The 25613-nt window shown below is 43.9% G+C and overlaps 1 protein-coding gene across 1 annotated transcript in view; it reads right to left on the reverse strand.

The window, feature by feature from the left end:
• Positions 1-25613, reverse strand: part of LOC134615520 (caspase-6-like) — a 46648-nt gene extending 21035 nt beyond the window's left edge. Inside the window, exons 1-5 of the mRNA XM_063460051.1 lie at positions 25453-25613; positions 13630-13671; positions 8637-8679; positions 6448-6597; positions 2805-2881 (exon numbers count right to left, since the gene is read on the reverse strand). Of these exons, the coding sequence (XP_063316121.1) occupies positions 2805-2881; positions 6448-6597; positions 8637-8679; positions 13630-13671; positions 25453-25468 (328 nt within the window). The 5' untranslated portion in view covers positions 25469-25613. The remainder of the gene's footprint in view (positions 1-2804; positions 2882-6447; positions 6598-8636; positions 8680-13629; positions 13672-25452) is intronic.

Consider the following 25613-nt stretch of genomic DNA (forward strand, 5'->3'; position numbering starts at 1 on the left):
ATTCTTCCCCCCCCCCCAGTGCTGCTGCTTGCTGGCTGTGTTTCCAGCTCTCTTTTACTCCCCTACTTTCTCTACAGATTGAGAAGTTTGGAAATACACTGCTCAAAAAAATAAAGAGAAATAAATATAACACATCCTAGATCTGAATTAAATATTCATCTGAAATACTTTGTTCTTTACATAGTTGAATGTGCTGACAACAAAATCACACAAAAATTTAGGGAAATCAAATTTTTCAACCCATGGAGGTCTGGATTTGGAGTCACACTTAAAATTTAAGTGGAAAAACACACTACAGGCTGATCCAAGTTTGATGTAATGTCCTTAAAACAAGTAAAAATGAGGCTCAGTAGTGTGTGGCCTCCACGTGCCTGTATGACCTCCCTACAATGCCTGTGCATGCTCCTGATGAGGTGGCGGATGGTCTCCTGAGGGATCTCCTCCCAGACCTGGACTAAAGCATCTGCCAACTCATGGACAGTCTGTGGTGCAACGTGACGGTGGATGGAGCGAGACATGATGTCCCAGATGTGCTCAATTGGATTCAGGTCTGGGGAACGGGCGGGCCAGTCCATAGCATCTATGCCTTTGTCTTGCAGGAACTGCTGACACACTCCAGCCACATGAGGTCTAGCATTGTCTTGCATTAGGAGGAACCCAGGGCCAACCGCACCAGCATATGGTCTCACAAGGGTTCTGAGGATCTCATCTCGGTACCTAATGGCAGTCAGGCTACCTCTGGAGAGCACATGGAGGGCTGTGCGGCCCCCCCAAATGAAAATGCCACCCCACACCGTTACTGACCCACTGCCAAACCGGTCGTGCTGGAGGATGTTGCAGGCAACAGAACATTCTCCACGGCGTCTCCAGACTGTTACGTCCGTCACATGTGCTCAGTGTGAACCTGCTTTCATCTGTGAATTTGCCAATCTTGGTGTTCTCCGGCAAATGCCAAATGTCCTGCACGGTTTTGGGCTGTAAGCACAACCCCCACCTGTGGACGTCGGGCCCTCATACCACCCTCATGGAGTCTGTGTTTGACCGTTTGAGCAGACACATGCACATTTGTGGCCTGCTGGAGGTTATTTTGCAGGGCTCTGGCAGTGCTCCTCCTGTTCCTGCTTGCACAAAGGCGGAGGTAGCGGTCCTGCTGCTGGGTTGTTGCCCTCCTACGGACTCCTCCACGTCTCCTGATGTACTGGCCTGTCTCCTGGTAGCGCCTCCATGCTCTGGACACTACGCTGACAGACACAGCAAACCTTCTTGCCACAGCTCGCATTGATGTGCCATCCTGAATGAGCTGCACTACCTAAGCCACTTGTGTGGGTTGTAGACTCCGTCTCATGCTACCACTAGAGTGAAAGCACCGCCAGTCTTCAAAAGTGACCAAAACATCAGCCAGAAATCATAGGAACTGAGAAGTGGTCTGTGGTCACCACCTGCAGAACCACTCCTTTATTGGGGGTGTCTTGCTAATTGCCTATAATTTCAACCTGTTGTCAATCCCATTTGCACAACAGCATGTGAAATTGATTGTCACTCAGTGTTGCTTCCTAAGTGGACAGTTTGATTTCACAGAAGTGTGATTGACTTGGAGTTACATTGTGTTGTTTAAGTGTTCCCTTTATTTTTTTGAGCAGTGTATATGATTAACACATGGAGTGTATATTTGCAGATCTTTTCCGATCACATTTAGACACTCTAAGACACAGACAGGTTTGGCACAAGAGTCCCTGCATGGGGATAGGGTCGCAGGCCTATTGCTGCATAGGGTGCCCCCCTTTGCTGCTATACATATTTATTGCCCTTTACTGGGCTCTGCTGGTGTGCACTTTAGTGGGTTCCCATAATCATTACTGCTGGGCCTCTGGTATACACTTATGCTTACACTGAGGGTTCCCCCCTCTTTTTCTCCCCAGCTGCCTCTGGCTGGCACTCTCTCTCTCTGTTTGTGTGTGTCTCTCTCTCTGTGTGTCTCTCCCTTTGGCAGGGCTGGCTCTTGCTCACTCTCCAACTCATTTATTTTTAAAATAAGTTTACTTACTATTTGAAGTTCAGTAGATTTCTGGCAGGTGGCAAATCTCTCCTCCTGTTGGGTCTCCAGAATCCTGTCTTCAGCATTTAGCAACCTGTCCTCTGCCTTCTGTGAAATCTATTCTGCCTTCAGCAGCCTGTCAGCCAGAGCAGACTGCAGACAGCCTCAGAGTTTTACTGTAGGACACTGGTCCTGATATTATGTTTGAATTCTTCAGCTAAACGTGAAGAAGTCAAAACGTGAGTACTGCACATCGGGCAGGACTGACCCAGGAAGTCCCTCTAGTGGTCGTTCCTAGGCTCTAATGTAAACACTTTTTTTTCTGAAAAGACAGTGTTTACATTAAAAAGCAGTCAGGAATCTAGTATACTCACCAGAACAACCTCATTAAGCTGTTTTTTCAGGTGACTATAGTGTTCCTTTAAAATAAATAAATGTTTTGTCCCTGTGATTTTCTTAACTACATTAACTACATCAGAACACTGACCTTTCAGCATCAACATTCTAGAATTATCTGCCATAAGACACCAGAGATATATCTTTTCTACACATTATTATGCTCAATTTAATCTAATGTTCATAACGTGAAAATAAACTAAAGAGCTCTGAATTTGCTAAGTAAAGTACTATTTTAATTTGATTTTCCCTTTCATTGTAGAGTACACAACCCGTGTCAGATGTATAACATTGTACTGTACATGTTCAAGGACACTTCTTAAAATCTATATTAGCCATAAACATTATAAATAAAGTTAAAAAGCCTTCGTACCTTCGTGTATTTTTTCAAACACTTCCACTGCTTTGAGGTCACTATACACTCTTACTTCAAACCCAAGGTCATGTAACCTAAAAAAAGATGGAAAAAAATAAGGTTAATGTGTGCAACTTATAAAAGACCACTCATCCCGGGGGGCGGGGCTTGACCAGCGAGCAGAGCAGACGTGCTCAGCAACAGCTCCTGGAAAATTAGCTTGAAAAACATAAAAAAATCGAGATACAGTGCGCTCACCCTCCTGTAAGTGGGCTCACTGGACCGGGGCAGCTGACCCGAACCCGGAGATGCTGAATACGATGCCAGGGTCAATCGGATACCGCATCAGCGAATTGAGGCCTACTGAAGGAGGAGGCGGAGAAAGGCGGCCGCTTTCCCGCCAGACACACTCATACATGAGTAAACTGGAAACGATACCTCCCCCCCCCCCTTTGGACCGGTGGGGGACATCCCGGTCCCCGCCAGTCGGAGAACCCAGCACCCGGCACTCTCCGAACAAGCTTGCGGCCCTCACCAGCAGCAAGGGGGTAGGGGCCTCCAAAATGGCGGATGAGCACACCTTAGCCCTGCCATCCAGACAAGAGGGAAAGACACGGCCTGTGATGAACCGCACGCTCCACCTTCCGCCCGAGAACACGGAGGAGCTTTATGACAAGCTCTATGCCAACCTGTGGACTCGACTTTATGCCCGAAGACAAGCTTTCAAGGTGGCGATTAAAGAAGTGGCGGCATGGATCCGCCCGGCATCCCGGCGTCAAATAGGCCGGACTCTCCCTCGCACCCCCAAAGCAGCCCTTAGGCGGAACATAAAGCGGAGGCTCACATGGAGAGCGATAACGCCACTGTTAATAGGCGCCAATACTCACACCCGACAGAATCGGAAGGGGACTTACCGACAAGCGTGTACTGCATCTCCCTCAGCGGCTTTAAACACCTTTACCAAGCAAGGCGCTACCACACGCGGAAGAAGCGGACGGAGGTCACTCTCTAGGCCCAGGGGGAAGAGAACATATCCTGATGGACGAGAAGCCCTACCGCTGAGACCCTTACAACTGGACTTATTGCTCTTCCAGAACTACTGGTCACGACACACTGCCGAGCAACTGCTTGCTGCTGGACGGCGGGCCTCGAGAACTGGCGTGGGCTGAGGGCCTGCGGCGGACAGACTACAGGTGTCCCATACTTATCATACATTATGACTCACATGGCATTGGGACTGCATGTTTGGAATCGAACTCATCTGTTTTTCATTTGTTCTTAATTGGTGTTTTGCTAGCGATTGAAAGGGCAATAACACGCCTGGTAGGTCTCTGATTTTTATAACACGCCTTAACTGCCTTGATTCAGCTGTTTACTATATGCCGGTTCAACTACCATAAAACGGCAGAATGTTACACGGCATACCGCCAATTCTAACTTCACCCTAATAAATGTTAGGCTCTACCCCAGGCCGCCCATTTTTAGCGAGTTTAGCATGAAAAGCAATGTCTAGCCCATAGTTTACTATAATCGTGCATCAATCTACCTGGTATCATCTAAGTGTACCTCAGGGGCTCTGTGCTTTCATCTAACCTACAAAATGCAAACTACTGATATAATGATGTGCCCCACTATAAGGTTCATGTTTTATTAAGCTTTCAAAAATTTTTTTTTTTTTTTTTTTTTTTTATTTTTTCTCTTAACAGCTCTGGCATAATGTGATACCAGCAAATCTTTTGTATTCAATGGCGAAGTTTAAGCCATATATGTAAATCAGTAGGCATAACACAAAAGCCGGTATTTAACGACATGCATCAATTGTTTTGTTAGACTTTACGCTAATTAACCTTTTTTTTTTGACAAAAATGTTAACCTAGCCTATACCGCACATACATAACATACTTATTTATAACGACTAATCTCAGCCTACACCACACAGATTGATTATTTTCGGACGCCAAAAGTGGGCTAAATAGATAGAACAGCGATGTTGTCTATAGACACAAGCTTCACCTATACCTCCTAACCGACTAGTCTCAAATCTGGGTAGCTTAAAAAACAAAACATGATACAACATGCGCGCATAGTGCAGCTCCAATAGCCTCCAAATAACTTACTGAGCATCATAGCACTCTGTGAACCTAACCTGCTTAACTATACGCCTGTTTGAATTGTTATTATTCTATTACTCTACTAACCTTTTAATTCAGTAATTTTCAAGCATTTTTGGTAAAATTCCTGCCTACAAACATGTTATACATAGATCGCTTAGACAGGACCGCTAAATCTGTTCATGTTCCAAAAAAAAAATTTTGTGCTGATCTTTTCTCATGCTGACCAACTGTTAACGAATGTCTGATTATATACTTGTCACTGCTGTTGGGGCGTGACGAGCCCTCTTGTTATACCTTCATGCACTTCAAAAATAAAGAATTTAAAAAAAAAAAAAAAAAGACCACTCATCCCCATTACAAATTAAATGGACACTGTAGGCACTGTTATATCTAATTAAAGTAAAGTAGTTATAGTGTCAGAAGTCCCTTAGGGCTATCCTTCCAATTAGCATTAATGTTTTAATGCTAAACGAGGAAACATTAGCCCAAACAGTAATGGGCAGCTGTGACTGGCTGAGTGTCAGCTTATGCTTTAAGTCTATCACAGTGCCTATTGCTGGTATGAATGGTTATGGCTAGAAGGAAGTGTGTAATATCTGCCTTAGCGATACCTCTAGTAAGGGCTGAGCTGTGCGTGGCCAAATAATCTTATTTAGCTTTAAACTGCTAAAATCTGATTTAACACTGAATGGAAGGACAGCATCAGAGGAATCCAAGCACATATAGGTATCTATTAAGCTCAATTAAGGTTGTTGTGGGGCAGTACCCGGGTGCCTTCTTACCTTCAGGGTTTAAACCATTTGACAACAGATTAATCCCAAAGTTGAAGCTCCAGAGCGGTTTGCCTGGCCATTCTTTATTTATTTTATTACGTAGAGGGAGCAGTGTGGTGTGGATAAAGTACTACCTCCTGTATTGGTCTACAGGTTTTACCAATAGATAGTGCTCCACAGACAGCACTAAACAAGCTGTGCTCACATGGGTGCTGTGGTTACAAAAGGACTCTTTCTTTTGCAACTCAGACTGACAGCCACCAGAGGCACGTCTTAATTAAAAAAAAAATAATCTTCGAAGGTTCTTACGTTTGATGTCACCTAGCAAAGCAGTTCACCTAGTTTGGCCTCAAATTTTCAATGATTTGAAACTCTTCTCACTTTACTGAATAACCCTTCTGATAGACAATGCTACAGGCAGAAAGAACATACAAATTTGAATATGAACTGATGGTTGCAAAAAAACAAAAACAAAAAAAAAACTGGCAATCTGATCCAATGTGCATACAAGATGACTGTCAGAAAGGGAGAATAGCAAGGTTATTTCTTTAAAAAAAAAATATCCTGGAAAAAATCCAAATCCATTTGTCTCTAAACATACTACTGTTATGTACATTAGCATTAAACTAATATTCCAAAACTCAGTGAAGAATTTGGAATAAAAAAAATACAAAACAATTAGATGGAATATTATAAAATAAAGACTATATTTAGATTTTTTTTTTTTTTTTACAGTTATCCCAGTTATCCTTTAAGCTGATGCTTTTCGCTTACCTTCTATGAAGGTTGTCTCGGTCAGCATTAGTTCCACGTCTTTCTGGCAAGGTTAACTGCCAGTAGAACCTTTCATGGTTAAAGATCAAGGCCAAGCCTCGCTTTACATTGTTCATTTTATATTCTGCAGCTGGATCCAATGCTGCTGTCCTTCAGGAATAAAGAAAAAAATAAAATTAAAAAAATAATAAAATTATATATATATATATATATAAACAAAATAAGAACATATAGTGACGTATTATGATGCAGAACTTTTTCAGCATCTTTCACTCAGAATCAAATGTTCCAGGTTTCTAGTGGGCTTCCAAATATCTCACTTGTACTTGTGTTACAATATCTGTTACAGCTATATGTGGAAACAACCAATTATACTCTAGGGCAGGGGTGGGGAACCTTCGGCTCTCCAGATGTTTTGGACTACATCTCCCTTGATGCTTTGCTAGCATTATTCCTGTAAGAGCATTATGGGAGATGTAGTCCAAAACATCTGGAGAGCCGAAGGTTCCCCACCCCTGCTCTAGGGGAAGTTTTAGTAAATTACGTAAAACTTTGTTTCATGAAAGCTCAGAACTCAAAGACTATACAAAGGGTATGAAACCATGAAATCAACAAAGATGAAAGTGGGCATATGCTCAAGTCCAAAAGTTTCATACAGATGATGGGACAAAGGAGGAATGTGGAATGTGTAACAGAAGCTTCATAGAAAATGCTTTTTGGACTAAAAGGAACTTGTTGCAGACTTAACTTACCCTCTGTGTATGTGCTGTGGTTGCTGTGAGTGGTTAGCAGATGGACTGTCTGTGGAAGGTCTCTATGTCAAAGAATTGATTGACAGTGAGAGAAATACGTACTTTTTAATAGATATTTCTCCCAATCTATACATTTGCTCACAAAACTGCTAGCACTTCATCTAATAAAGTGATTTTGAGCCATAAGGCTGCCCCTGCATTTTTGCAGATTCTGAGAAACAGCACGGCTTCCAGTTTCTAGTGGCCGTTAGATGGTCAACCAATAGGCTCTTCAGATTTAAAAAAAAAAAAAGATTTAATAATTTCATTTATTTGATGTCCAGGGTTAGCATGTAAAGTATGCAGACACTGAATGCTTGGTGTGCAAACAGTGTTTTTCCTCTGAGAAGCGTTAATTGCTTTTCACAGAGAAGCACTGGATTAGTGAACTGCAGCATTTAGATTGTATGTACACCATGGTTCTCCATAAGAAGCATTTGATGGGACAGAGGTCATCAACTTGATGATCTCATAGGAGGAGGTTCGAGCTGCAGTAAGGAGGCTAGTCAGCACTGGTTAACCAATCAGTTTAAAGGAAAGCTCCAAGCATCACATTCACTGTGCTGCTCACCTCTAAAAGGAAAAACTTTTTTTTGCATTATAGCTTCACCCTCCATCAATGCCCACCTCCTCCCCTTGTGGTACATCTGGCACTGGCTCAGGTCTGCCTTAGCTCCTCACCCTCCCGCGTCAGCCTAATGCGCATGTGTGGCAATAGCCGCACTCACATTAGGATTTCTCCATAGGGAAGCATTATTCAATCCTTTCCTGTGGAGTTTTGTGTGATGCTGGAAGTTCCCATGTCCAGTGTCAGGCGACCAAAAGTCACCTGACAGCCCAAGAAGTCCCTCTAGTGGCTGTCTAGTAGACAGCTACTAGAGATGGAGTTAACCCCAGCAGGTATTTATTACAGTTTCCTAAAAACTACAACAATGACCTGGGACACTGCACCCAGACCACTTCAATGATCTGAAGTGGTCTGGGTAACGACAGTTCCTTTAACCCCTTAAGGACACATGACGTGTGTGACATGTCATGATTCCCTTTTATTCCAGAAGTTTGGTCCTTAAGGGGTTAAGCCCAATGGTGCAGGGCTAAGCACAGGAGAGCTAACAAAAGCTCCTAAGCAGTTGTTTCCAGCTCTCCTGGCTGCTGAAATGAGGCGAAAATCGTGCGGCAACAACAAATAATCTTGCACTTATTTCTTAAAACAAATCACACAAAACACCCATCTGCTGAAGCAGCTATGGAAGTGGGTCTGTTTTCCATTATCAGCAAACCAAAGGCAAATATAAAGACAGAGCAAAGGGTACAAAAAAATAAATCAGTAATGCTAAAAAAAAAAATATGACAATGATTTTATTACATTATAGCATGACTGCATTTTAAAATGGATACCTTGAGATGATTGCATCAGTTTCTGTGTGGTTCTCATATTCATCTAAGTGAAAAATAATATAAATATAGTATTATATCTCATTGTAAAATCAACTACCATCTATGGAAATGGCATATTCTGCATAGTGCACAGTTACTAATATGGCTTATGGATATATCAAACCACACAAAGTATGATCCTTCATTATAACTACGTGCATCACTAAACTAGAAAAGAATTGACAAGGGGATCACACAATTAAGACCACAACACTCAATCTGAAAAAAATGTTGGGGAAAAATTGCAAGCAATATATTGTGACCTAAAATCATTGCTGGTTACTTAATTCAAAGCTAAGTAAATAAAACAACAAATATCTAATAAAACAAATTTAAAAAGTCGGTCTAGAATGTCAGAGGATATGTATAGTATTTCACGGTTTATACTTTTGTGATATTCTTAAAAAAAATAAAATATATATATATATATATATATATATATATAATTTAAAAAAATTCACACGTATGTGACGGAGCACTTCTCCTTTTCTCGGAAGCTGGAAATTTATAGTAAGACACGGAGGCTCCTATTGCATATCCCTTTCATTATTGTCCACCAATAGCAGTAAAGAATACGAACAGAAAGAAAATATAATGTATACACAGTGACATAGGGAGGTGCTTGCTATTATAGTGGGACTTAGACGGGGAGTAGCCTAAGACCTTGCTGCTCCACAGTCAGTTAAGCATCTAACTTATCTGTTTCTGTGGTTTTTTTTTGCTTGTACTAATGATTTAAATTTCGCTACAGTGCACGGTGAGGGACGCTATTATGGCTGCCATGGGCTCTATGTCCTCAGCCTTATGCCAGACAATTTCTCAGGCCCTACTTGCACACCCTATGGATGCAGATTTATCAGATTCCATGACACGCCAACCGCGTCTTGCTGTGGACCATTTAGGAGATGCACCCAAAAAGTCTAGCCATAAATCTAGGCATGTCTCTCCCTCTGCCTTTCTTCGGTCGCCCTAGAAAGAGTGTCTCAACCACACAAAGAGCAATGGAAATGTGCTAAAGCACAAAAAGAGAGCAACTGACACAGAAAGCGAGTATAGTGAGAAGAGGGATTCTGCTGATTTGGGCCTTGACCTCTTTACCGGAAGTGATCTGAGGGCTGATCCTCCCGCGGATGTGGGGACTGCCCTCATGGATGCGTTGGGTGAATCCTTATTTGACCTGGATGATCTCCATCATCCTAAGTCAGCCAAGTGTCTCCCAGCGTACCATGTAGCCAGCTACCTGGAAACTTGGGTGCGGCACCCACTCAGCAAGGTGGATCAGAACAAACTCAGGGCTGAATGTCTTAGGCCTATGGTGCCTAACAAAAGGTGTGTGACACCCCAGAGATGGACCCAAGTAGGGTTGGAACCTGGGTAAGGGTCTGGACTCTGCACACGATCATGCCAGGATAAGCAATTGGACATCTTTGGTCCCCTGACTAAACTCTTTGATATGGCAGAAGACACCAAGGCCAATAACCGTCTGTTTGACCCGGAGGAACTCCGTGGTTGGGTCCAGAGGGCTATTTGCATTGCGATGAGTGTGAACACCTCCCTGTCCATGGAACGGCATAAGACCATCCTTTAAAAAAAAAAAAGCCTAAGAAAAAAAAAAAAAGAGCTTAAAGGAGCCGATCTCGCCCTAAGGCAGTTAAGGCTCTTTGGCAAATTCTTTATAAAAGACCTAGGGCGCTTTGTTGGTGCATTTACAGCCCTAGATAAGGCCCAGTCCTCCACGAGGAGGGTATTCCATGGGAGGGTCTTTACTAGGGAAGGCAGATCCAGGGGTCGTCTGGTTGGTTGCAGTTACTTCTAGTCCTGTGGCTCAGGACAAGGCTCCTTTAATTACTGTCCAACTACCAGGAGACGAGGAACTGTTCCCCTTTCTTCCCATCACGTGGATGACCATGGCGGTTAAGAGGCTTCCGAGGAAATTCTGGTGCAAGATGACCTTACATCTACCTCAGGTTTCTTCTCATGTTTGTGTAGGGGGCAGAGTCCAATATTTTTTTCCCAGCTTGATTAGCTATAACCTCCAATGCATGTGTCCTCTACTCAGTTCAAGGCTATCAGATAGAGCTTGTGGGGGTGCCTTGCCACATTCCGTCCCCTTGGCTGATCTGTTATTCCCTTTAAGACCCCAGGTTGACAGACAAGGAATTGTCGGCTCCCCTTGTCAAGAAGGCAATCGAACTTGCTCCGCTGAATCCCACCGGGGTCATCAGCAATATCTTCCTCATAGAAAAGAAAGGAGACCAAATGCGACATCAACCTGCATCCCGTCAACACAATGGTGCGCTACCGCCATTTCAAGATGAAGGGCATTCACCTCCTGTGGAACCTGCTCCTTCGTGGGAACTGGTTGCCAAAACTGGATTTGAATGACACGTTGTCAGCGTGTTCCTGTTATTAGTTTTCTACCTGTTTTTTTACTTTGGCTTCGTTTATTGACTTCTCTATATTCTGGTATCCTGACTCCTGGCTTTCCACATCGCTGCGTCCCTTTCTGTGTTCCCTGACCTCGGCTTGTATTTTTGACTATTCTATGTACGTTAAATCCGGCCATTCTAAGGACCGGTAATACGTTACTTATTTGTCATCCGTGCTATACAGTTCTACGTGCTGGATCAAACAGTAATCCTGACACACGTATCTTACGGTTCTGGTGGCCGACCATCTCGGTTCTACTTTGTTTCCATTGGAAGAATAGAATCTGGTGCTTTACAGGTCTTCTGTTTGATCTCTCCTCCGTGCCTTGGTACTTCACCAAGCTGCTGCGCCTGGCGATGGTCTGGCTGTGCAGTCAAGGTCTACGCCTTTTTGTCTACCTGGATGACACACTTTATGGCCTGGAATCGCTCAGTCCTCCTATGACATCTTTAATGGACCATGGATCTACTCTCCAGCTTAAGTTTCATCAGCTATATCGTCTCTTTGGGGTCCTTTTGCCATCGACATATTTGTGTCACGACTCAGTGCCCAGCTGCCTCACTTCTTTAGTTGGTGTCTGGACCCGGATGCGGAGGCTTTTGACACTTTTTTACAGGAGTGGCATGGGGCGTTCCTTCCGTGCTTCCCTGGACTCTACTTCAGATCTGGTCCTTCTTGCTCCGTTTTGGGGGAATGCAATCATGGTGCCGCAACTTCTGGACATGGCGGTGGATTATTCCAGACTGTTGCCATCTTACCCAGGATTCCTTTGCAATGCATTCGGTTGTGGTCATCCTCTCCTCGAGGATGGATCACTACTTCTGATGGCGTGGTGGATTTCACGGGACCCTGGGAGGTACAGGTAGTTTTGGATGCTATTTCACGCTTGTTGGCGTCAGCTAAATTAGTATGTCTCTTTTGCAAGAGGGTGTTGGATGTGCGTGCCTTGGATTTCAAGGCTTGCACCTAACTTCCAGATGGGGTGACCTTTAATATTTTTATGCGCACGATTACGTGCAAGACTTCAATTAAGTCTGTGTCGTACCTGGCTTGTCCCTCAGCACCGGCTTTATGCCTGATGGTCTGCTTGCGCGAGTATGAAGATCATACCAGATCGATTCGTTCCTTATCTACCCCTTAGCTTTTTCTCTCACCATTCGTCCACCTTTTTCCCTGGTGGCGAGCACTAGGTTGTCTCGTTGGTTGAAATTTCTGTTCAGCCAGGCAATTGTGGACACTTAGGTTTTTGGCCCTCATTCTGTCAGGGAGGGCCTCTTCGATTTATAGCGTCGGGTGCACAATTGGAGGATTTGACGAGGATGGCCGACTGGTCGCGGGAGTCTAATTTTTGTAAATTTTATTTTCGATTTGCATGATCGGTCAGCTTTAAACTTGCAATATGAGCCTCCGTGTCTTGCAATAAAATTACATGGTGTTGCTATTGCATGATAAAGTCATGATTTTATTAATGACATAGAGGCGAGTATTGCACCACCTTGCGAGTATTTCATTTTCATCTTGTGTTCTTATGTATGTTCCCCCCACCCGTTCTTTTGTCTCAAATTATGGCTCAATAGTACGGTAAGTGGGGTATTTTACCTAGATGGTTTTGGTTGGGGTTATCTGTATAGGCTCGGTTTGGTGTACACTATTGGTGGTTTTGGGTCAATTGTGGTGCCTATGGTTATCTGGCCATTGATGTTGGTTTACGGTACAGATTTAACCTTTGGGCTCCTGTTCTTTTAGGTTTCCACAGCCTGATCTGGACCTGTTCGATGTCTCTTTGTATGGTCCTTGGAAGGTGTCTTTTCGGTTGGAGCGGTTCTGGATTTGTTTCCTTTTGCTCTCTTTCCTGAATGGACCCTACAGACTTGGGTGTTTGTTTTTTCTCTGTTGGATTAGGTCTGATGTTTCCGGACTCTTATGGTGGTGTGTCGCATCTTTAAGAAAGAGAAAGGTCTTAGGATGGTGCTTGCTATTATAGTGGCCTATGTCACTGTGTATTCGTTATTTTTTCTGTTGGTATTCTTTCCTGTTATTGGTGGACAGTAAAGAAAGGGATATGCAATAGAAAAATCAAGTAATTACTAATATACACTCTTGGGATGAGAATCATTAAATAAGTACCTCCCCTGCTTAAGCTCAGTTTATACTCTCTAAAGTGAGATCTAAATGTCTACCTATGTCTCCATTTCTAGATTTATATCTAGCTCATAACAATTCATCTAATTTTCCTCCAAATTGTGGTAGAGTTCTCAGTAAATAATAGGAGAGGTGCCATCAATTCAATAAAAAAAAAAAAACTGAGAAAACAGATGTATAGATAAGGATGTATAACATACAAAGGGTACAATAGCTTGAGACACTGATCATTAAAATGTGTTTAGAAGAGTAAAACGGTATTCAATAAATTACATATTTACACACTCATGCCCTGAACTATTGCAATTAAAAATGATCAGATGTTTCCATCTGTCTGAAAACAAAAATAGCAAAAATTAGGAAGAAAAAAAAAACACTCTACCTTGGCTCTTTTTTAGCTTTTTGCTGTCTGTTTCTTGCTGGCCTGTAAGCAAAAGCACAATTATGGGAATAAATCTCTATCACTTGATAACATGACTTGTTGCCTTTGGAGGGTAAAATGTAGAACTAGGTTAAGTGGTAATTCAAATCTATGCAATTTAGAAGAAACATGAAAAAACTACATTTCATTTATAAAATAAAGTTTAAAGTATAATTTAAGAAGTAACTTGCATAAGCTTCATGGGATAAGAAAATAACACACATGTAACAATCCATAAAAAATAAGGAATGAAGTACAAAATGTTTTGTCGCACAGCCATATAGCAAGCTTTCATATGGAGTCTAGACCATCTAGAAATATCCATACCGACCATACAGACCTAAAATTCATTACACTGGGGGCGGGGCTTGGCTCTGGATTGTGATGGCCGCCTAAACTTTTCCTGCTTCATTGCCTCGTATTCTGCAGCTAAATAATTCCCAACTTACCTGCTTCAATGGGGAAGAAGAATAATAGGCTCACCGGCTCCCAGAAGGATGCCGCTTCCAAAAAGGGCTTGCTGACCCAGTCTCTCCAACTGTACCTCTAAGCCCACGTCGAATGAGACCTCAGACGACCAGGAAGATGCCTCCCCTTGCTTTACCCCGAGGACGGGTGCCCGATTCCTCCGGGCTGATCTGGCGGCTGCTAACAGCGTGCTGCAGGCCTCAATCCGGACCGACATCCAGGCGTCGCGAGATGACATACAGGGCCAGACCGACTGGGTGTGCCATCTCGAATACACCTGTGCCCTACTCCAGGGGGACCTCGCGCTCACCAATGAGTGGGCTGGTCGCCAGGCGGAATATCTTCGGTGCCTGGCCCTCTACATGGAGGATCTTGATAATTGGGGATGAGCGGAATAACCTGCGGCTGCAGGGTCTCTCTGAATCAGACAACTCCCATGACGAGCTGTGCACTACCCTGTAAGAGATCTTCAATGGCCTGCTGAAATGCGACCCGTTTACGAAGATTGCATTTGTCTGTGCCCATCGGGCCTTGCGGCCTCGAGGACCACCGGAGGCCCCACCACGGGACGTGATATGCTGCCTGGAATCGTTCTTGGAGCCGGAGGGAAATCTGTGGGTGGCCAGGGACGCTGGCACCCTTCATCATCTTCAGGCTGAGCTGCAGTTGTTCCCGGACCTTTCCCAGGCCACGCTACACTACCACAGGATGTTGCGGCCCCTCAAAAGGGGCCCATAACCGTTGGATGTTCCGGACTGGTCTATCCGTGAATACTCTGGATGGCCCGGTGGTGTTATGATTCCACGCCGACCTGGTCCACCTCGGGACCTTGATCTCCCTTCCACCTCTCAACATGAAGTGGCTGGACCCGGTTGCAAACATTTATGCCCCTAACTCGCAACAAGGCAGGTTTTTAAGGGCCACGCTGAAAACTTTAATGGCCTTTATAGAGGGCTTTCTAATTTTAGGGGGAGACTTTAATTTAGCTTTACACCCCCGAGTAGATACCTCGACAGGCACATCAGCTGTCCCAGACCACACACTCCAGAGGATTAGAAACCTACTCCTCACACACCGCCTAACTGACTGCTGGCGGGCTATGCACCCGGACGGTAGGGGTTACTCATACTACTCTATTCCCCATGCTAGATATTCTCACCAGTACTACTTCATCATTCCCTACTACTATCTACATACTGTTACCCAGGTCACCCTTGGAGTGACAACTTGGTCTGACCATGGCCTCCTCACACTTAGTCAGATAAGCCCACTCTCTAGACCCAAGACGGTAAATTTGGAGATTAAATGAGACCCTTCTCAATTACCCACTGGTCCTGCCGGACATAAACACCACGCTGACAAACTATTTTGATGAGAACTCGACGCCCGAGGTGTCACGGCAAGGATGCATAATTTATTATTACACTATGGAATATTGTCCTTTAATGTAATTTGTGTAGTATATTAAGGACCCGCTGGCCTGGCAGTGATGGTATTGTCAAAGTCAAATGGGGTAACCTCTTTTGAAGCTGGGACCCTCACAGAGGTCAGATGCCAGAAGGGGTAGTATAAATGGCATAGCAATGTGAAAAGGATTTTACCATATGGATATGAATCACTCAAGGTTCTGCAAGGTGTGAGGTTCTACACTTGGAAAAAGTCTGAATATCTCTTCATCCATTTGGCATGTACCTTATAATTGAAGATGGGATTTCTTTGATATGTTAATGATCATTTCCAAAAGAAACATTAATATGTACCCCACAAAATAATTAAGCCTCATTTTTGTTATATTTGGAATGTGACAAGCGCCATCTTCTAAACAAGCCCAAACACGAGTGGCCTGACTTGACCATAGGGGAAGGAATTGTGATGTCCATCCTATTGGATCGCGGGTGGGGTGTATGACAGGTCTATGGAATGGGAAAATAACAAATTTGTAGATGCAATTATTATTTATGTGGCAGGTACATAAGAGAAGATAGAGCCAAATGTTTCCATTTGGATTGACGGTGGTCTGGAACAAAGGATGTGGTCACTTATTTCTATAGGTACGCCTTAACTCCACCCCTGGGCAAGACTTGATAATCCACAGGGTATATAGCCAATATTTGGATGGGGTGTTGGTGTACTTGCTTGGGGCCAAGATCTAATTTTGAGTGAGTCACCATCATCCTTCCTTGCCAGAGACCCTCTGGGCAGAAGTTTTACTTTGAAAATCTAATTGAGTAATTAGGACTTCTGTATTTTATCCTTTTTGTTTTTATCTGTTGTTTGTGAAAATAATTTGTTTACCATATATTTTTGTATGCACTGTGACTATTTTTTGCTCATAATAAACATTAATTTATTAAGTTCTGCCTTGGTTTGGTTAAGCAGCACGTTACATGAAGAGACTAATTAGTTTTTTTGCAATTCTTTAAATATTGTGCTAAGTAATATTTTGTGGGTTTCATTATTGATTTACCTGGGGGGACCAAGGCACCTCATTTATAAATAGTCTTAATGGTGGCAGCGTTAAAATAGTAATAGTTATGTTACTATGTTTAAGTGTGGGTGTTGGTAAAAGGGGGATTTTGTCATTTTTTCTTGTCTAGTGCAGACAAATAGTGAACTTTAACCCCCTTCACCACCACAACTACGTCACGCACACTCTTGGAGTAGGGTGTGTTCGTGACAAAAGGTATCTGTCCTGACCATTTGGGAAGCTCACAAGTGCACCGTTTGTGGCTTCTTCATGGCCATAGTGGCCCCAGCTAAAAACGTGAGAGGGAAGCAGGAGTAAGACAGCTTACAGAGGACATACTCAGACTTGAACGGACCCATAAATTGAGGCCCCAACTTGACCGCCTTTCTGGACCTAGCGGCCCTGAGAAGGGACTTGGCTACCATCCTCCACAGACGATATCAATGATCCCCTCTCCAGACCAAAGTGCACTTTTACCTAAACAGTGACAAATGCGGCAAACTGCTGGCCCACATCATCAAATGGAAAACAAAAATCGAATTTTTGCAAGACCCCAAGGGACGCTATTGCATGGGTTTCACGCTCCTACTACGAAGCCCTGTAGGGAGTCAAGTGGGCCCCAACCGAATGGGAGAGGGGATGTCATCCACCAGCTACCTGGAGATTTGTTCATACCACGGTGGAGGGGGAGGAACGAGAAACACGTGAAGCCCCCTTATCCATTGAGGAACTGGCAGAAGCAGTGAAGTCCATGAAAACTGGTAAGAGCCCAGGACCGGACAGATTGCCTATACATTATAAGCAGTTTACGGGAAAGAGGGGGAAAAGCGGGGGTGGGGGGGAGAAGAGATACCCGCATGTGATTTATATATGGGGGGAGAGGTGTGTGTGTGTGTGTGTGTACACGTGTGTGTGTGTATGTGTACAGACGACCAGCGAGGGCCTCCCCCTGCTGTCCACGGATGCGGAGAAGGCCTTCGACAGGGTGAGCTGGGACTTTCTCTTCCAAAGTCTGCGGGACTTGGTGTGGAACCTCTGATGCGGGCTAGAATAGCAGCCCTGTATGATAACCCAAAAGTCAGGGGATGTATCAATTGGGCATACACGGAACCCTTTCAAAATGGCACACGCCAGGGCTGCCCTCTGTCGCCGCTCTTCATCCTTGTCTTTAAATCGTTCATACAGGCAGTACCGAGGAATCCAGATATACGTGGTATTTGAGATGCATAAGGTTGCTGCTTACATGGCAACCTCTTGTTTTTCGTGGCATTCCTGGAGATTACACTGCCAAACATCATGCGGGAGTTCGGAATCGACGGAGACCTGTCTAACTTAAAAATCAATTATACCAAGTCGACACTGCTTAACAACTCTGTGCCTTCGGCCAGGGCCACCATCGTGCGTGGGAACTTTCAATGGTCAGATAATCCGTTAAGTACCTGGGGATCTGGATAACTAGAGACCTCACTCAACTGTACGAGACAAACTTTACTCAAACTTGTTCGATTGGACGTTACCAAGCATTTCCTCGCTGGGACGCATCGCAAAGATGAACATCCTACCGCGCATCCTCTACCTGTTCCAGATGCTCCCGATCAAGATCCCGGCTCCATATTTCATATCCCTGAGGTCACTACTGATAAACTATATATGGGGCTCTCAGAAACCTTGACTACAATACCAGATTCTGACTAAACCGGAGGGGGGCTGGCAGTGCCTGACTTTCTCCTAGGTTACCACTCCATACACATGCAAAGAGTACTAGAATGGGCCAAGGGCAGGGTGACTAAATTATGGAAAGACATTGAGCAACGCCAAGCAAAGGGCTCCCTACAAGCTCTAGTCTGGATGTCATGTGGAGAGTAGGGTGTTGACGGGTCAACAGCCATGTATCAAGGCCACTCTTGAAATCTGGCATAGGTTGGCCCCCAAATTGGGCCTCTCATCTTTCCCATCCCCCCTGTACCCACTCACCAACAAGCCCGACTTCCCACCGGGATTGGGGGAGTAGATCCTACTCATGCTTCTTTCCACATGCACAGGTCCAGATCCGCCACATGACCAAGGGGAAGGGACTCAAGCCCTAGAGGACTTATTGGGGGATAACGTAGGAAGACTCATGCACAGGTTCAAGTACGCACAACTGAAAAGGTTTCTCACTCACATACCTCAACAACCAGACTTGTACAGGGCTCTTACCTCTTTCGAACAAAACTGTATAGACCCTACCCCACAACCCCACACAGTCTCTCTTCTATACTCCCTGCTCCAAACACAAGGAAAACGACCGGACCCTAGCTACATGGGGAAATGGGAAGAGGCCCTTGGGGAAACCCTCACAGACAACCAATGGGGGGAAATTTGCGATCTAGTGCATCACTGCACGTTAGCTAGCAGAACCCAGGAGAAAGCCTATAAAGTGTTAACACAATAGTACAAAACACCGCTCCTCCAGAAGATTAATCCTGCCTAAGACGGCAAGTGTTGGCGCTGCCGGGCCACATCGGGCACGTTCCTGCATGTCTGATGGGACTGCCATAAAACCAACCTTTCTGGACAGCAATTAGTGCCATCCTATTGAAGTTCTCTGACAACCTGTCACCTCCCAAACCGGCACCATTCCTCTTTCACCACACCATCACTCCCACAGCCAAATACAAACGATCCATGCCCATACGGATCCTGAACACAGCCAAACAGGTTATCCCACTTTATTGGAAAAAGAGGAACTCCCACCCCTGACATTATGGTTTGACAAAATGGAGGACCTACAACGGTTAGAGGAGCTGACCCTTGCGTCCCAGGGATGTACACAGATATCTGGACTCATTGGCTGCTTAACGCTCACCACCCAGACACAGTCAGGGAGTTGAGGACGATGGTGGGGGGGGGGCGGGCCAGTTGGAGGGACAGACCCTGGGCCGCTGGTAGAGAGTAGGCGAGGAGCTTTCTGGCAAATGTTGGGGTGTTGGACCGGATTTGGGCTGACCTGTCTGCTGCTACTTTAATGAGCTTATCCATCCACGGACACATGACAGTAGTGGGCTAAGGATGGGATGCTCCATTGCTCATAAATAGGGCTAGACCCGAGTTAGCTGAATAGGCCCTTGGAGAAAGGAAATCATCTTTTTATACGAGCATAATGATTACTGAAGGACTCAAGGGCCCCAGCTCACATTTACTTATTATTGTTGACTTTATTTCTGTCCTGAGTGACTGTTTGCATCCTGACTATGTCTTGACTTGCGATAAATGCACAGGCCCATGGGACACTATTCCCAGTACTGCATACTCTGTTTAGAAGAGCATAATGTTTATTATTGTAGGACGGGAGGGTCCACATTTTCCTTAATCTTGATGAGGTTAGCCTGCATGGCTGTTTGCAAAGTTACTGTACGCCTGCTAAAAATGATTGTTACCATTGATACATGCTTTCCAGGACACCCGCAAGTGATTTATATATGGTGACGAATAAAACTTTTATTCACAAAAATTCATTACACTGCCAGAGTACATCCACCCTCCAACTGACCCCCCCCACTGAAGCTAAATGGGGCACATAGGCACCTAAAGCGTCAAGAATAGAAAATCCTCAAAGCGGACAAGATGGCGTCTACTCAGTCACAACCGCACCACCCTCAGTCCTAGCCCACCATCAGATGTGAGCAGAGTAACAGGAAAAAAAAGTTTGAGGCCCTTTATGAAACCTGGGGAATAGAATAGAAGACTAGAATAGGGCTAGAATAGAAGACCTATACCTTGAAATTCATAAACAGGGTGACAGAAGTGACAGGCTGGAGAATCAAGCAGATGAGTTATGTCTGTGCACACAATGAGTTTGTGGACAAAATCTACAAGATAGAAGATTACACCACCTTACCGGGCACAGCCGCAAGTAAAATAACATTGGCATAAAAGGTATCCCTGAATCTATGAACCTGAAAAGCCCTGTCAGGAACCTGCTCACTTCTGCTGACAGCACCTTACTAGCCTTTGCAGTGGCAGTGCAGGATTGCATATCGTTGACTAGTTTATTATCAATATTATCTTCCCCCTAACTAAACCCCATTAAATGTATAAGTGGCATATGGGTTCCTTATTCCAAAATGCATGAGTTTGCATTTGTCTGTATTGAATCTTATCTGCCACTTGCCTGCCCAGTCCCCCAATTTATCCAAATCCTTTTATAAAGAAGTTATATCATGTTCAGACTGTATTGTATTACCTGGTTTTATGTCATCTGCAAACACTGAAACATTACTTTAATGCCCACTTCAAGACCATTTATTATAAACAGATTAAAGAGAAGTGAACCCAGAACCTAATACCGTATATACTCGAGTATAAGACGAGTTTTTCAGCACATTGCCATAATACAGACAGGGGGCTGGCAGCGAGCGCTTACCCAGGGCCGCCATCAGGGCATGACAACCATAACGGTTGTCATGGGGCCAGCAGTCCTGGGGGGCCCGAGCCCCACATTCATTATATGCACACATATATATATATATATATGTGCACAGAGGGCACCCTGCTACCTGTACAATGAAGAGGGGGCCCAGCAGCACACTCTGTCCTCCTTTCCAGCTGCTCTCTGTCTAACTTTCCTGCACCCTGCGGCCGCCAGAGCGTTGCCACGGGTTACTATGGCAACGCTCCGCACAGCATGCAGGCCTGTCTCGCGAGAGTTAGTCAGAGAGGAGCTGGAAAGGAAGACAATGTGTGCTGCTGGGCCCCCTTCTTCAATGTACCGCGGCTGGCTCCCTCCACCATGCCACTGGATCAACAGGGAATGCGATCTCCCTCCTCCCTGGCACGGTAAGAACCAGGGAAGGGGGGAATAAAATTGAAATATACACAAATAAATAAAAAAAAATAATACTCCCCTCCCCCTTATTTTACACACACACTGAATCCTTACAAGCACACTCCGCACTACACACACACACACACTACATTCACTAAACACACTCTGCACTACACACACACTATATTCACTAAACACACTGCACTACACACACACTACATTCACTAAACACACTATGAACTACACACACACACAAACTACATTCACTAAACACACTGCACTACACACACACACACACACTACATTCACTATACACACGTTTCATTCACTACACACTACATTTACTAAACACGCACAGCACTACACACACACACACACTACATCCACTAAACACACTTTGCACTCACTACAAACACACTACATTCACTATACACACACCTACATTCAGTACACACACACTCTGCATCTAATGCATGCATACAAACATTAAATACATTACACAAAACGTACAATCTGCATCCACTATACACACTGCATCCATGACACACATGCTGCATCCACTATACACACTGCATCCATGACACACATGCTGCATCCACTATACACACTGCATCCATGACACACATGCTGCATCCACTATACACACTGCATCCATGACACACATGCTGCATCCACTATACACACTGCATCCATGACACACATGCTGCATCCACTATACACACTGCATCCATGACACACATGCTGCATCCACTATACACACTGCATCCATGACACACATGCTGCATCCACTATACACACTGCATCCATGACACACATGCTGCATCCACTATACACACATGCTGCATCCACTATACACACTGCATCCATGACACACATGCTGCATCCACTATACACACTGCATCCATGACACACATGCTGCATCCACTATACACACTGCATCCATGACACACATGCTGCATCCACTATACACACTGCATCCATGACACACATGCTGCATCCACTATACACACTGCATCCATGACACACATGCTGCATCCACTATACACACTGCATCCATGACACACATGCTGCATCCACTATACACACTGCATCCATGACACACATGCTGCATCCACTATACACACTGCATCCATGACACACATGCTGCATCCACTATACACACTGCATCCATGACACACATGCTGCATCCACTATACACACTGCATCCATGACACACATGCTGCATCCACTATACACACTGCATCCATGACACACATGCTGCATCCACTATACACACTGCATCCATGACACACATGCTGCATCCACTATACACACTGCATCCATGACACACATGCTGCATCCACTATACACACTGCATCCATGACACACATACCGCATCCCCTATACACATTCTACATCCACTATACACACACTGCATGCATGACACACATTCTACATCCACTATACACACACACACTTCATCCTTGTGGGCGGACTCGGGGCTGGCCCCGGGGGCCCAGATCTTGCGCTGTGTCAGGGGCCCTGAAATTTCTGATGGCAGCCCTGCACTTACCTCTCCTGCAGCTCCTGTCAGCTCCCTTCTCCTCTGCGTCGGTCCGTTCAGCACCTCTGTCAGCTCCCAGTGTAAGTCTCGCGAGAGCCGCGAGGTCATAGTGCGGCTCTCGCGAGACTTACACTGTGAGCTGACCGGAGCTGCAGGAGAGGTAAGTGCTCCCTGCCAGCCCCTCTCTTCCCCCCACTGAACTACCAATGTCACTGAACCACCAGGGAGTGAGAGCCCCCATCCCTGGCCAGCTAGGAAGCAGGGAGGGGGGACAAAAAAAATTAATATATAAATAATACTAATAATAATAATAAAATAATAAAAAAAATTATTGAAACAAATACACAATATTAAAATAATAATTAAAAAATAACCCCTCACCAAGGTACACTCTGCATCACACACACACACACACACTGCATTCATTATATACACACACTGTAAATAAATATTCAATTAATATAATTTTAGGATCAAATTTTATTTATAAATTTACCAGTAGCTGCTGCATTTCCCACCCTAGTCTTATACTTGAGTAAATAAGTTTTCCCAGTTTTTTGGGGTAAAATTAGGGGCCTCGGCTTATATTCGAGTATATACGGTAGATCACTTTTGTCCAACAAATGTATTAAGCCCTGCCATGAACACAACGCCATATCTACTAGACAGCAATGATTTACATTGATGTGTAAAATGACAAGGGCACTAGTAAAATTAAAGAACAACAGTTCTGATCATTTATTTTCCTGGAAGTTGTTTGTGTCACGACATGTGGGTTGATGCACACGTTTATTTACTGCCCCAGAGACACTGTGAGCTAATGTAGATATAAATAATAGTGCTCCTGGAGGGATCAGATTATACAATTAATACATACATGATATAAAGGACAGGGACATAAACAACGCACTCTGATCTGTATCCAGGTTAGCTGTGATGAGATTCTGATAACTGTTAATGCTGGGACATAACATGGAATTGCAAAATTATGCTGCAGAAAAAGTGCCAAAATAACAATGCCAAATATATTTTTATTGCTTAATTTTGTGTGTATATATCACACACACACACACACACACACACACTATAGATATATATCACTACAGAACAAAAACAAAAAAAGAAACCTTAGCTGCAACAAATAAACACTATAAATCATAAACACCTAGTGATGCAAATCAAACAAAACAAAAATAAACACTGCGCTCTAAATAATGTATAAAAAATTGTGACAAGTGAAAAGATAAGCAATAAAAATTGCACATACAAAGTCTTCAGAATGCATGGATCAAAAGCATGAAAGAAATATAAAAAATAAAAAAAAAGTGTACAGACAAAGGTCGACTCACATTGTGTAGAGCTATCCTAGCTCTGAGTAAACATAGCGTGCACGGTATAATCCCTGACTTTTCGTAGACAAATCATTTGTAAAGTTTTTTTTAACAGTATAGAATAATTTAGAAAGCTTATTAAAATTTATTCTAGGCCATAGTATGCAGCACATACAGGATAGATACAAATAAAAACAGTCTGAAGGGAGTGGGGTATATTTATACATGAGGCAAAATAGTATAGTCCTAGGTAAGTCCTGGAAGCATTTTGTCAGGGTACAAACACAGAATAGATTGTCTGTTGACAGAATATTAAATTGCTTGTATTATCTTATTAGAGAGAAAATGTCGATTAAAACATAATTGTGCAGAGAGTTTTAGAGCAAGTGTACATATTGACAAATAAAAGGCGGTGTGAAAAGGGTAGTGAGAACAGAAGATGGGACTGTCTGTAACATTCGTATTGGTTTGAAATATTATCTTGTGCAGTTATTCACAGAAAAAAAACAAGTAAAACAGGTAATACCATTTTTAAGGGTTACTTGCAGTGACAGCAACAAATCACCTTCATTAGAGGTAAACCATTCCTTTCACATTCACCTGCTATTCACACCCAAAGATTAGAGGTGAGGGAATGGTTATTGATAGGCCAGGTTAGAGATATGAATTGACTTAAAAACTGCATTATAAGCACAAACTGAACCCCCAGTCTGTTTAGGAAAAACTAGCATTGGCACCCAACACCCAAAATGTTTCAGATCTACATGTTCCATAATCCTCAGCCAGCTTTTAAACCTCTGAATGGCAACATTTGTAATCGCTGTAAAGAAGTCAGTATAATAACTGGCAAGGTTCTCTGTGTGCCTTAGAGTAACTGCCGATTAAAACCATTGATACATTTACAAGCAGCATTCTAGACGCAGTTGAGGTATAAAAAAAAAAATAAAAAAAACTATCCATGTGTTTGCCAATTCTACCCATGAGTGCCAGTGCTCAACTTACACTTCTGGAAATCGAAGAGTTAACAGCTATATGTTTGTGGCTGGTAGAAATCCTGAGGCAATGTTTAAGCAAAGCACAGACTGTAATGTTAAAGAGCTCTGACTCACATGATATCAGCCCTTTGTGTGTTTTACCCGTGGGCATGTTAAGCCATGTTTATACCAACCTGGTGAGCTTGCCATGGTGTAGATGCCCCTCTGGTTCTTAGTCACAGGCTGGAGTTACACTGTTTGGAAGGTAGATTGTTTCCACTGCTGCTGGGGATAGTTGTCCTACCTGTTGTATTTGCAGATGGCTTTTTCTTTTGTCGGTTACTTCCTGGCACAC

Source organism: Pelobates fuscus, chromosome 6, assembly GCF_036172605.1.
Source record: "Pelobates fuscus isolate aPelFus1 chromosome 6, aPelFus1.pri, whole genome shotgun sequence".
NCBI lineage: Eukaryota > Metazoa > Chordata > Amphibia > Anura > Pelobatidae > Pelobates > Pelobates fuscus.